Source organism: Glossina fuscipes, unplaced genomic scaffold (genome assembly GCF_014805625.2).
Source record: "Glossina fuscipes isolate IAEA_lab_2018 unplaced genomic scaffold, Yale_Gfus_2 2, whole genome shotgun sequence".
Taxonomy (NCBI): domain Eukaryota; kingdom Metazoa; phylum Arthropoda; class Insecta; order Diptera; family Glossinidae; genus Glossina; species Glossina fuscipes.
Window position 1 is genome coordinate 819547 of NW_023998416.1, and position 12478 is coordinate 832024.

The 12478-nt window shown below is 31.9% G+C and overlaps 1 protein-coding gene and 1 long non-coding RNA gene across 8 annotated transcripts in view; one reads left to right on the top strand and one right to left on the bottom strand.

The window, feature by feature from the left end:
- Positions 1-12478, top strand: part of LOC119634189 (neuronal acetylcholine receptor subunit alpha-7) — a 293482-nt gene that overhangs the window by 188947 nt on the left and 92057 nt on the right. For 4 of the 7 annotated variants that reach the window (XM_038028209.1, XM_038028208.1, XM_038028211.1 and 1 more), the window contains one exon: positions 2606-2745. In XM_038028209.1, the coding sequence (XP_037884137.1) occupies positions 2606-2745 (140 nt within the window). Of the gene's footprint in view, positions 1-2605; positions 2746-2919; positions 2965-12478 lie in introns of all 7 variants that reach the window. The other 3 variants (XM_038028215.1, XM_038028212.1, XM_038028214.1) reach the window with 1 other exon arrangement.
- LOC119634193 overlaps positions 1-12478 on the bottom strand; it is a 223050-nt gene that overhangs the window by 96805 nt on the left and 113767 nt on the right. The gene's annotated exons all lie outside the window — the stretch shown is intronic.

Sequence of the window (12478 nt, forward strand, 5' to 3'; positions counted from 1 at the left end):
GGTTAAGTCATGCCCACAACGCCAAGTAAACTGAGAAGACCTCAGTTAATAAGTTATTTTTCTACGCGTTACTCATAAGCTTGCGCAGAAAAATGTACAAAAATTTGAACGCATATTCAAATGAGCGATCATGTAGTTTCTGTAGAAAAATGAAAAAAACTGACCGCGCCTACTCAATATATATATATATATAATAGAGTGTGTCGAAATTTAATTGTGTTTTCAATATCTTTATAAGAAGCGGAAAAAAGCTTCAGAAACCCTTCAGAAAGTATATAAATTCCTGATCAGTTTCAAATTGAGAATGCACCTAAATATGTCCATCTGTGCGTCTGTCCATCTGTACATGTGGCCAACTGTTTTGCATCTGTCGTAGACATTCTACCCTTCGCAAAAACAAAATTATCGGCTAGCAACAGAATTTCGAAGTGTCTTGAACTTTTCACACGATATGCCCACAAGGCCCACGTGCCTACATTACAAAAACTTTTATTTCTAAAACAAAAAAAAATCAGCCTCGCCCACTCCATATTAGAGAGAATGAATGAAAGTTTCTCTTCTCTTACGGTGACGGATATAAAACATTTAGGTCTCTTCTGAATAAAATATTCTTAATTGTTTATTCTTGGAATCGGTCAACGAATGTTTAAGTTTCATATATTTGTGATTACACAAAGATTGTATATAAAATTGATGAAATAAGTGAAATAAGTTCAACATCTATGCTATGATAAAATACATACACACCGGACTGTTTTTAGTTAGTAAGCAAAACATTTTTGTTTGTTCATTGAGTCTATTGCTTCAAAGTCGAACTACTAAATAACTTGACGGATTTTCTAGAACTGTAAACCAATTTTTCAAATTTTTTAAACACTCTGTTTTCATTTATCAAACACAATTAAGCATTTTACCTTCACTTAGGCAATCCATTAGCTTTTTAAAGGCACGGAAAGCCATCAATATCAATTGCATGTCACACGAACATTTTTCATTATTTTATTCTATGACTGGCAATAAACATTGCAAGCACTGATGCGATAAATTAACGGAAAGCTAAATCACTTACCAGAGAAACACTAAGTCACGTGGCAACCAATAATAGATAACCCTGAATATTATATTATATAATAAGATTGTCCTTCAGATTGCAGATAGACGATAAGTTTTTATTGGTTAGAAATCTTACTCAGATTTTTAGCAAACCTAAAAAACCAAAATTTGACTATGCAAGCCTAGACTCATTTGTCGCGATTTTGATGGGCACACCCGTTTAGACTGCGTAAGCAATTCGGGTTCGAGAAATGAATGAATTTTGAAAATAAATATTCATCTAGGAAGCGTTTCATCTTTGTCTTGTAGACTGTTGGACCCCTATGGATTGCTTACGAAATTTCCATGCTTAGGTTTAACATTAGGTTACTATATATTCGAACAATAAGCTATATCTTATATTAGGAAGTACGCTTCCAAAAATTTTAGTGCCTTTTTTGATTTTTGACCAAGCCCATCCAAACCTGGCGTGTTTCCATCAAATTTCAAACACTTACGAAATTTATCAAACCGAAATTGAATCATTACACGGAAAGTATTTTTCTAGTATATGTCTAGGCCGGACAGACGAAAACAATATGCTGCGCGTCATCGTTGATGCTTTGGCATAGGTCGCAGGCGTTATCTTCTAGTATTATGGAACGGCACAAATAAATCGCGACCTTTCCATGACTCGGCAAAATTTGCATTCAGGAAAAATTGGTTTCATGGTGTTACAGGGTACAGGGTATAGGGTATATTAAGTTTGTGCGGACATGTGTAACACCTACAAGGGCCTACAAGAGACCCATCTTTTACATGCTTTGTTTGTCTTTCCGTCTGTCTATGTATATAAGTGTGCGATTTACAGATTGCAATTTTTGGCACATTTCATTGGAATTCGGTACGTTGGCGCGCTTTGGGGCGGGAACAGGCGCTACTGAAATTTTTTCAAATCGCAGCACTATTTTCGACCACTTCATTGTAATGGCAGGCCATGGCCCATTATAATATTTTTACTTATTTTTAATTGTCAATGGACTTTAGCGATTCGCAACGCCCTACATTTAGTTTGATGGAGTTAACGTAAACTAAAAGATTCTAAAGCCATCTATTGATGATGATAATAAAAAAATCTTTAATTCTTGACACGCATTCTGAGGTTTCCTTAATGGCACAAGTAAATGATCACTAAATTGTCAATTTTCTATAAAAACTAATTTATTTACATCTATTTATTCAAATAGTCAAATATATTTCATTCATTCCTGATTCACATAAATTCCAGGAACGATTTTATGGTATCCCTTTTTTCTGCGTAGAATGCTATCAAACTTGACTAGGTTCCCACTTGTTTCACTTCGAAAATGAGCTAGATTGATCTCTTGAGCGCACACAGTTCCACATCCATACTATAACATTAAATATGCTTACGTATTAAAAAAATTGAGGGAAAGCAAAGGAAACTTAAGTTTAGTCAATATATATATAGTTATATGAAAGTTAATCTTACAATTAATTGCATCATGAATTAATAAAAATATTATAAATTAAAATTTTGTTTTCATTTCAGAAAGCTGCCAAGGACCACACGAAAAACGTTTACTTAACCACCTTTTATCCACCTATAATACACTAGAGAGACCAGTAGCTAATGAATCAGAACCTTTAGAAGTTAAATTCGGACTGACTTTGCAACAAATTATCGATGTGGTAAGTTCTTGCTTAACGACAAATTCTTTTAAAAAATCTTTTTTTATTACATTTTATGGTGATTTGAAATTATGGAATAAAAGGATTATTGAAAGAAGAAAAAAAAAAAAAAAAAAAAGAAAAAAGTAATTGAAATACCCTTCAACCAATAAATATTATGTGTATTTTTTATAGGATGAAAAGAATCAGATCTTGACCACGAATGCGTGGTTAAATTTGGTAAGTGACATGTACCCATTACGTTTTATTTTACATATACGCATAGATATATATAGACTATCGCAAAAAAGCAAAAACCATTAATAATAACAATAATAATAATAATAATAATGATATGATAATTAATAAATAACGCACACTTTACATGATAAATATGAAATGAGAAAACCAAAAAAAAAAAAAAAAAAATGATGAAAAGCGACCTTAATAACGAAGATAATATGATTTTTAGGATTTTTTTTTTAAGTTTCATTTAGCATAAGTTAACTAAAATGTATGTCTTGTGAGTGAATTTATATTAAATGTCATCAATAATTAATTATGAATACACTATTTAATGTATATTTCGGTGTTTAGTTTTAGTAAATGTTAAAATTGTTAAAATATATTTTTAAAAAAAAAAATTTATGAAGAAATCCATAACCCATAAATCATACTAAGCAAAATACCACCAATTGCATTCAGCTGAGAATAAATCATAAACTTACGTCACTTGAATGAAAAATGTATGCTTGTTAAGGTCAGCGAATATGTCATCGAATTTAGGGTATAGCGATTTTGCCATTCTGTTTGTAACATATCGTATCACTGAATAAGTTTCCGGTCTGATACATACGCAATAACATTGTCGACGGATCTATATGATTTCTGACTAGCAGTAAACTCCAGACTTTACGTGTCAAAATTTCATTTCGAGATTAGTTTACACTTGATCTAGTCACACTAATATTTTGATCACTTTGAGCTGCTGTCGTTGCCCTCGGTTGATTACCGACTTGACTCTGCGCTGTAGTAATGAATCCAAGTTTCATCCTTTGCCGCATGGCAAAATCCTTTCTCTTCGCCTAAACAAAATCGAACAGCACTCTTAGTTATCAACACGTTTACTGACGACAGTGAGCAAACCCACAAAACCAACTTCAGGGAAGTATTCATGCAAAATACTGAATACACTACCGACCGACATTTTTAAGATGTCAGCTATTTTACGCAGGTTCACCTTTCGAAAACGATTTTGGGCGCTTTTGTGGGCGATCAGAGCAAACACTTATAAACTGATTGTCAGTATGTCATGATATTTTGGCCTGTATCATGTGTGAAGGTTGGTACTATCCAAAAATAATATGGGGCTATCAACAGTCAAGCCAGGAGACTTTTTGAGTGATGTGTTATAAAAATAGCCATAAAAAAGCCCATAGGACTTAATGTCGAACAAAAACGAATCGTGAATTCGTCGCAGACTCAAAGTTTTTTGGTTGAGTTAACAAAACCTTTGCGCATTATATGTTAAGAGCTTTTCTTCTTGAAAAGCTTAATTTTGCTTTGACTTCATCGTCATAAAGAAAATTACTATTTTTAGAGACCTTCTGCTACTAATTTTCTAACTCTTCAACTGCGCAAGCGTGCTTGAAAATTTGACACCTATCATGAGTTTTTTTTTCTGTTACAGAAACGTCTCTCTACACATTCCCGGATATTCTGGCATAACTCCATAAGAAAATGAATGTAAAACATATGATCTATTTTTCTCTACTTAAAATTTTTAGGCGCGCGATACAGGCGGAATAAAAGTACTATTTGCTGTTTTTACGGCCGAAAACACCGGAAGAGAAGATTGATAAAATTTTTATTGGGAATAAGTTTGATAAATTCCCAGTACACTTTGTTCACAGCATGTAAAGTAACTTCGATTCGATCGTATCCGTCGTAAACATTTGGCTTACATCTCTTTGCTTCGGTGAAGTTCGGACCTTCCTTGACTGAGAGTGCGGCCATACGTATACAAATGGACATATCTAAATCGCTTTTAATCTTCTAATAGCTTTAGAGCAACTTTGATCTGTACTCCGAGACGTGACAAAGTTAATAGATGCCCATGTTTCAATAGGTTACCTCTGTTGACAAAGTTGGAGGAAGTAATCTCTATTTCAAGCGTGAACATGCGTGCGACAAGTGACATCCTGCTAAATCATACGCCTAAAGTAGTGCTTATAGCAGTCGATCTTAACTAAATTTGTTTAGAATTTTGAACTAATTGGAAACGTGTTTTCTATATTTACGAGTGCCACAAATGTCGTAACATAGCTGCCATTTATAAACTTTTATGATCACTTTAATGGATCTATTAAAATGTTATAAAAAAAATTGCTGAACAAAAAATGTAAAAATATAATATATATGAGATATTTCTATAACCAACGAATATTTGACAATTTTGGAATTTTTATATCCAGATGTTAACCAAGATGAACCGAAAATTTCAAGTTTTTTCTTTTTTCTTTCAAGTGTGAAGGGATGGGTTTTTATTAGAAATTTGCAATATATTCGATATGCTATATTAATATACACACATGTGAATATTTTATGACTACTATTAAATCCACGTCGCTTTAAGGATCATTTCTACTACAGTACACATGAGGAAGAGCTAATGCGTAATTGCATAAATTCCAATATATTGAGATTAATTTACTAAATCAACCGTAAGCTCTAAACTTAATTGAATTTGTGTTAAGGATTTTCGTTTTCCACAAAATTCTCGCCCGCTCTCTTTACATATTCCCATGTCGTTTTCTTTTGTCTTTCTATGGCATCCTTTTTCAGTATATAAACATAATCTCAACAATGAGATAATTAAATATTACGTAACATCTACCAGAATATCATACGTCCGATAACCTTTTAGGCATTCGTCGTGAAATGTTTTTACATTATTTCTCCAAGATTTTGTATAAATAAAAAGAAAATAAATAAAAATTTAATTAAAAAAATCTATTCTTAATTCAAACAAATATTATATTTCACAAAACATATATTTATTTATGTATTCAAATGCTTGTTTAAATAAAAAAAAAAAAAAAACAAAAAAAAAATTAAAAAAAAATATTATGCAATGATGGATTTGAGAATTTTCATTTTCGTTATTTATTAAAAACACATGGCAAATAAATTTAAATAAAACCAACATCAATATTTATGTAAATGTTTTAAATTTAAAAATTTTCTGTTCAATATGAAAAATTAAAAGATATTTTTAAACAAAACCGTGTATAGTCAGAATAACAAATAATAATAAATGTGTTTTATTAATTATGATATTAAAATAATAAATGTTGATTACTATTTTTTTTTTTTTTTTTTTTTTTTTTTACCATTTTTAATATTTTTCTGGGTACATGTCATTGAATATGTAAACTAAAAAAGCAAAAAAAAAAAAGCATATGAAAAAATACGTTCGTCTTATAACGAACATTGCATACCCATCACCGAAAGGTTGAACTGTAATGCCTTCGAACGCTAAATGAAAGCATTGCCTTGCATTGCGATGTTTGAAAACCATCTTCAAGAGATCCAAAAGAAACGAATATTGAACTGGAGGGTAATCTAAAAGTTAACTTTCACTTTTATCTTCCGCCGCTTTTAGCAAAAACTAAATTTTTCATACGTAATTATACCCCTGGTTTTATAACCGACACGGGCACAGTCCGCGTGTTCTCCCTCCCTCTCACCGTTTCATCTTCAGATCGAGTTCAATTTAAAACAATTTTATTCCAAAAATAGAAGAAAGAAATAAAAGTATTTCGCCCTTTTCTTTACGGCAAACCGAAGCTCTTCCCTACTTCTGAGCAGAGTTATTGTGAAATACATTCTCCTCAGCTCTCAAGTTTTCCAAAATAATTTTCCTTCTACCATGCAGAGCTTATCTTCTGTCTGTGTGCTTTCTGTAATTACACCTTACAATGACTATGCTTTACTATCGCGTTCACATTGCCCACCGTAACAAGGCAAGCATCCGATTATCCTCTTTTGACAGTTCCATTTAATTTCAGAAAAAAAAAAAACATCATTTATCCGTTTAATGCAAATTGGTTCATTGGTAAGAATAACAACATAACGACGGCGATGGTTATGAAACAACATATATGTATAAATAAACACGATGCATGCTTTATTTACACATTTTTAAATAAGAATAACACTGAAAATAAAAAAAAATAAATTAATTCACTACCAATAATTAAGAAGCAAATCAAAAAGTGTTCGTTTTTTTTTTTTTTTATGTAAATACTTATTATTGGCTCTCAAAGTACATTCTACTATTTGATTTAACTGTGACAGTTTCATTTTGTGTTGGGATTTGTAACAAATCGTTAATTAATGAAAATTATAAAATGTTGTTGTCACTGTAAATGCATTATCCACGCTAGCGTTGAATATGCAAATTCTTTATTAAAAAACTGTAGCAACAGTCAGCATTTATGCTACAGTAACGAAGAGTACAAAATCTGTACATTTTTTCAAATAGATTCAAATTTAGTGAACCGGATGCCGATTATCGCACTGGTTGTTTTTTTTTTTTTTCTCTTTTAGTGAAACCTTCAACTATTGTAATTGAACTGATTGAAATAATTCGCACGTAAGCTAAACAGCAAACAGGAAAAAAAATTAATTTTACTTTAAGTTGCTTTTTCGGTTATAGCAATAGAAGGAATTAATTTTCCGATTTCCATCTAACACTGTAGTACCCTCTCAGACAACTAAATATGCTTTCACAGTAAATTTGTTTAGTTTTGACAACAATATGCATAACGAAAGCATATTGCATAGGAGAGAACGCCAATAATTTTCTCGGCTGATTATAGTCGGCTACTTAGACGAGATCCCTCTATCTAAATGAAGGACAATTTGCCGTATGAGTAGCGGCAACCAGGTCACACAAATGGTGTGGAATGTAATAAAAAAAGCAGCTTCAAACAGTTTTAGACACAGTTCGCAATTAAAACCACAGCATCAATGGCCCAGTGGGTAAGAGTTGCGACTAATAAGTCGGGTTAAAAGCTTGAATACGGTAGAGTACACTTTGAGCGTAGCTTTAGTGAGTTCTCAGTCGGCGTAAGCATAACATTTATCAATTAGGCGCACACCCACTAGTCTAGGGCCACTACCTACCTATTCCTTTCTCTCACCTTTTTTTTCAGCTTTAAAAATATGCTTTGTCGACATATTGAAGGACAACTAATTTTTTCTTCAAGCCAAGCCAGAAAAATTCTGCATTTTGCACTACGCCCAAGACCTACGAATTCCTGTACATAATGCGATAATAACTTTCGAGGGCTGAGGAAATTCATAGCTTTTTTTTCTCGAAAATAATCGCATTTGCTAGATTAGCACACATAAGAAATTTGTTTTCTACAGTCCCGTAATAAAGAAGTTTCCTTTAATATCATATCTTGATTCCCTCTTTTACTTCTTTCCTTCCTATTTTCAATATATTATATAAGTTATTTTCAATTGTTTTATTTTTAAACTCAAATGTGAATATAAGGGAATACAAAATAAGAAGAGGTAGTGGAAGAGGCCTGCACAACATATTAAAGAGCTTAGTTCTTTTGTCATGCAAATAATTAATTATACTACAACTTGTGAAAACTTTGAAGTGGAAGTTTATCGAAAAAAGAATGCGAACAGAATATTCTTTCTGCCGGCGCTTAAGTTATTAAAGGAGGTGATAGAAAGGGAACGTCATTGTAAATTCTTAAAAGGCCTAAAAAAAGCGTATTTTCAATCATCCTTTTGACAAGTATAAGTAGTAGAATGAAAATATTGAAAGAGATTATTAACACATCCTCAATATGTTTATATCTCTCTTCTCTTTTCGCATAATAGATACGTTTCCAAAAAATTCGTGCAAAAAAATCCGTGTAAAAAAAGACATTGGCTAAATGGAAAAGTAGTAGTAATTCCTAACTGATTGAAAAGTACAATAATTGAGAGAATTGAGTTAGAGTTAATTCATTAAATAATTTTAAATATTCCCAACAATTCAAACCCTTTTCTTTTCAATTCTCTATGCATAATTCGGGGAATCATTTTCATATGCACATATGCTTTTTACTCCATTATAACAAATTTTGCCTCTTCAAACTTATAAAGCTTTTCTTCATTGTCTTTTTTGTTGGTCTTATACTACAAATTGCCACTTTTCCCTATTTGTCAGAGGTAGAATTGCATTTTTTAGACTTTAAGCGTTGAGAAGGCGTACAATTAAGGCGTACGAATTAGTAATTAACATCAAAATCTTTATGGTACATTTTTAATTCTTTGGCAGAATTTTGGAGAGTCTCTCTTGGACTCATGTTCTTTCAACTGTCGTCTGAATGAAGCTCAACTAACATGTGTTGACTTGAAAAAGCTTTTATATGAAAGTAAATACTTTCGAAAGACATCTGCTTATGCATTGAAAAACTTTGAAAGCGGCTATTCGCCCTGGGTAGAGAAGAATAGCGACTACCAACTAAATGTTCGAAAGTTAAAATCTCTGCGGTAGAGCTTCCTTCGGTCGCAGCTACAGTGAACGCTTATTTGGTGACAATCTAACACTTACCATAAGGCATAGCGGCCAATCGCTATCTTTTTCTCCTTTCTCCCACTTCTTTGTGACCGTCAGTGTCTTATACGAACAGAGTGTATTCCCTGAGTCATTGTTCAAAAAGTTAAGGCGACTAGGCTGTAAATTCCTACGAAATGTTCAAACAGGTTGTCTTTACGCAATGTTTGCCAAGTTTGAATTTCTAAGGAACGAATTTCTTTTAAGTGGTGAACATTCTTCAACTTATTCTAAAAAACTTACAGCATTTGCGGACGGAACAAGAACAATTTCACTTATATAAATGCAAAAATTTCTAGAACAAAACGCATTTAATTTTATAAAAGACTTTTCCTATTTATTGAATTCAATTATTCTAATAAACATTTATTTAGCTGACAAATGTACAAATCTATTGAATAAATTTTTTTTCTTTTTTTTTTTTTTTGCATTAATGATACTTGAATACTCATTAAAATACACTCAAAATAAGCGACGGGTGTAATTTTGTACAAAACAACAACTTGTGGTACTCAAGAGCTAAAGTGTGTTGACAAACTCTTGTCGGGAAAAAGATTTCAATAAATCAATATAAATAAAACATTTCGAAATCGTTAAACAGTATCTCCAAAGTCGATTACATCAATGATACTTTCATGTGTATATACATATATATATATATATATATATAAAAAAAAAAAAAATTGTATAAAATGCTTTTAGCTTTTCATGGTATTGATGTTGATGTTAATTCTTCTTTTTCATTAAAACAGGTATTGATGAGTGGGAGTTTTGTTGGATGAATTTTTTTTCAACTTTTACATAAATAGGAAAAAAGGTGGAATTAAAAACTTTATTTTCAAAATAAAGCATGTCATAATAGCTCCTCCTTGAAGCCTTTTTAATTAAACTTTACCACTTTATTTCACAAATATTCTAATACTTTAAATGACTTTCCAACACTTTGTCAAATTTTTTATTTTTATTTCAGTCTTGCCTTCATGTTCTAAAGTCAGTTAAGAGCATATAAAATTCTTTGCATTCAATGTTGATAGGTGAGGAAAAGCATCAAAGCCTCAAAGTTCATTTAATGAGAATTATAAGTGAACTTTAATTATACCTAACCAAGGTCTTTGCATAACAGAGTAGATCTTTATTATTATGAAAACCGAGAGAAGCAACTATGAAAAACGATGAAGGGGGGAAAAAATGATGGAAAAAATCGAGGTGATAAAATATGCTGAACTATTTCGATCACCTCAAAGACATGATAAACATGTACAGCGTGTTACAAAAGGTTTTTCGTGTGAAATGCCATAATTACCACACTCAACCATGTACACACATACAGGCGAAAAGACACACGTACACTTATACATTTTGCTATCAGCCAGATTGTGGCAAAAACTTTATTTGGTTTTTTGGCACATAATTTTTTTTTTTTTTTTTTTTTTTTGTAAAAAAACAAATTTCTCAGCAAGGAAGCAAACCATAAAAAGTATTTCCCCATGTATCTTTACGGTGGTAGCGTGGATGGCTTTGCATATCTGCACTTAAAACACACACATGCACGTGCAAATGATATCGTTAGTTATTAAGCTTAAAATGTCGTTGGCGTTAACTTTAATGTTAATGATTTTTGACAATATGCACAAATGCTGAAAAGCGTAAAAAATGTGCGGATTAAACTTTTAAAAAATTTTATATGAACTAACGAAACATTAATTTATTCCGATTTTCCCGCATAAACCGTTTAAAAAAAAGATCGCATGTGAGTCGAGTTTTAACACTACTCGTGTTACATATGACGTTCAATTTCATTACTATTTATTTTACTTTTACTTATATATTTCATGTATTTCGTAATATCCTGTTTTTTTTTTTTTTTTTTTTCTACATAAATGACTTTCACTACCCGATGCTGTTGAAGCACGTGATTGCATGTAAGCAAGCATGCATCATTTTCTCTCAAAATACACCTTAACAAAAACATTTCAGATGATTGACATTGATTTATTTCCTAGCCGTTGTATTTACCGCTTACCGCGAAAGACGTTTAAAATATTCCACGTGATGATAACATAAAGAAATGTTGGTAAAAAAAAAATAAATAAAATAAAACAGTATAAAACGAGCAGAGCGATTTATAAAACTACAAGTAACCACACGCTTGTACATATGCCACTGATCTCCCGATCAAAGGATACGCGTTGGTTAGCTCTGTGAAAAAGTTTTATCTGCTGCTTTTTATTAATTAATTTTATTTTTTCAAGTTAAAGGCAACTCGCCGTAGTTACATTAATTTAATGCATTTCTTAAACGAAAACTTGGTAAAAAAGATTCGATTCCCTTCTTGTGTAGTAATTCAACTTATCAAGGGGAAAGGGTAAACAATCTATTCGTCCCAATTTCTTGCATAATTGGTTTTTTTTTTTTTTTAATTTTTAAACTAAACTATTTTTTAATAATATATATAGTGGCGCAAATACTTTCGGTAGAAATGACGAGTGTATAGGTTTACGAACGCAGCCTCAGCATTCGAAACAATATCCACCAAATATATCGACAAGATGTCTTTATGAATTTTGATTTCGTGTATACACGCACACCCGGCACTTATAGCAAGGTTTTCAAACTAAAGCTTCTCTATAGCACTTCAAACTGATGGCTAGAATTCTCGATCTTTTAAGCAATCTACGTCTCGAGATAGAGGCATTGATTGTTCAAAATCAAAAGTTACAAAACGATTATATAGGTTTGCTCGCCAGTGCTCTAGATGTGATCTGGCCAGAATATTTACGAAGAGTATGGTTTCAGCGAGTATGACAACTTGTCATTGTAATATTCCTTCATAGTGTTTTTAAACGCCGGCAATGTGGACAGACGGGACATATACGATTTGTGTCCATCAATATTAATATATAAAGATTAGCCGAAAAGAAAACAGAACATTACGGTCTATCTTTAGATACCCTACACCATTTCACCCAACGCAGTTATTCCCTCGTTAGGGGGATGGTGCCCAAAACCATCACATGACGTGATTCAAACTTGATTTACTTCCTAAAAAATTTATTATTTTTCATTTTCCGCTACAAAAAACTGGAAAATAAACTCTCTCCCTATGCAATGGCTTGCCTTTTATCA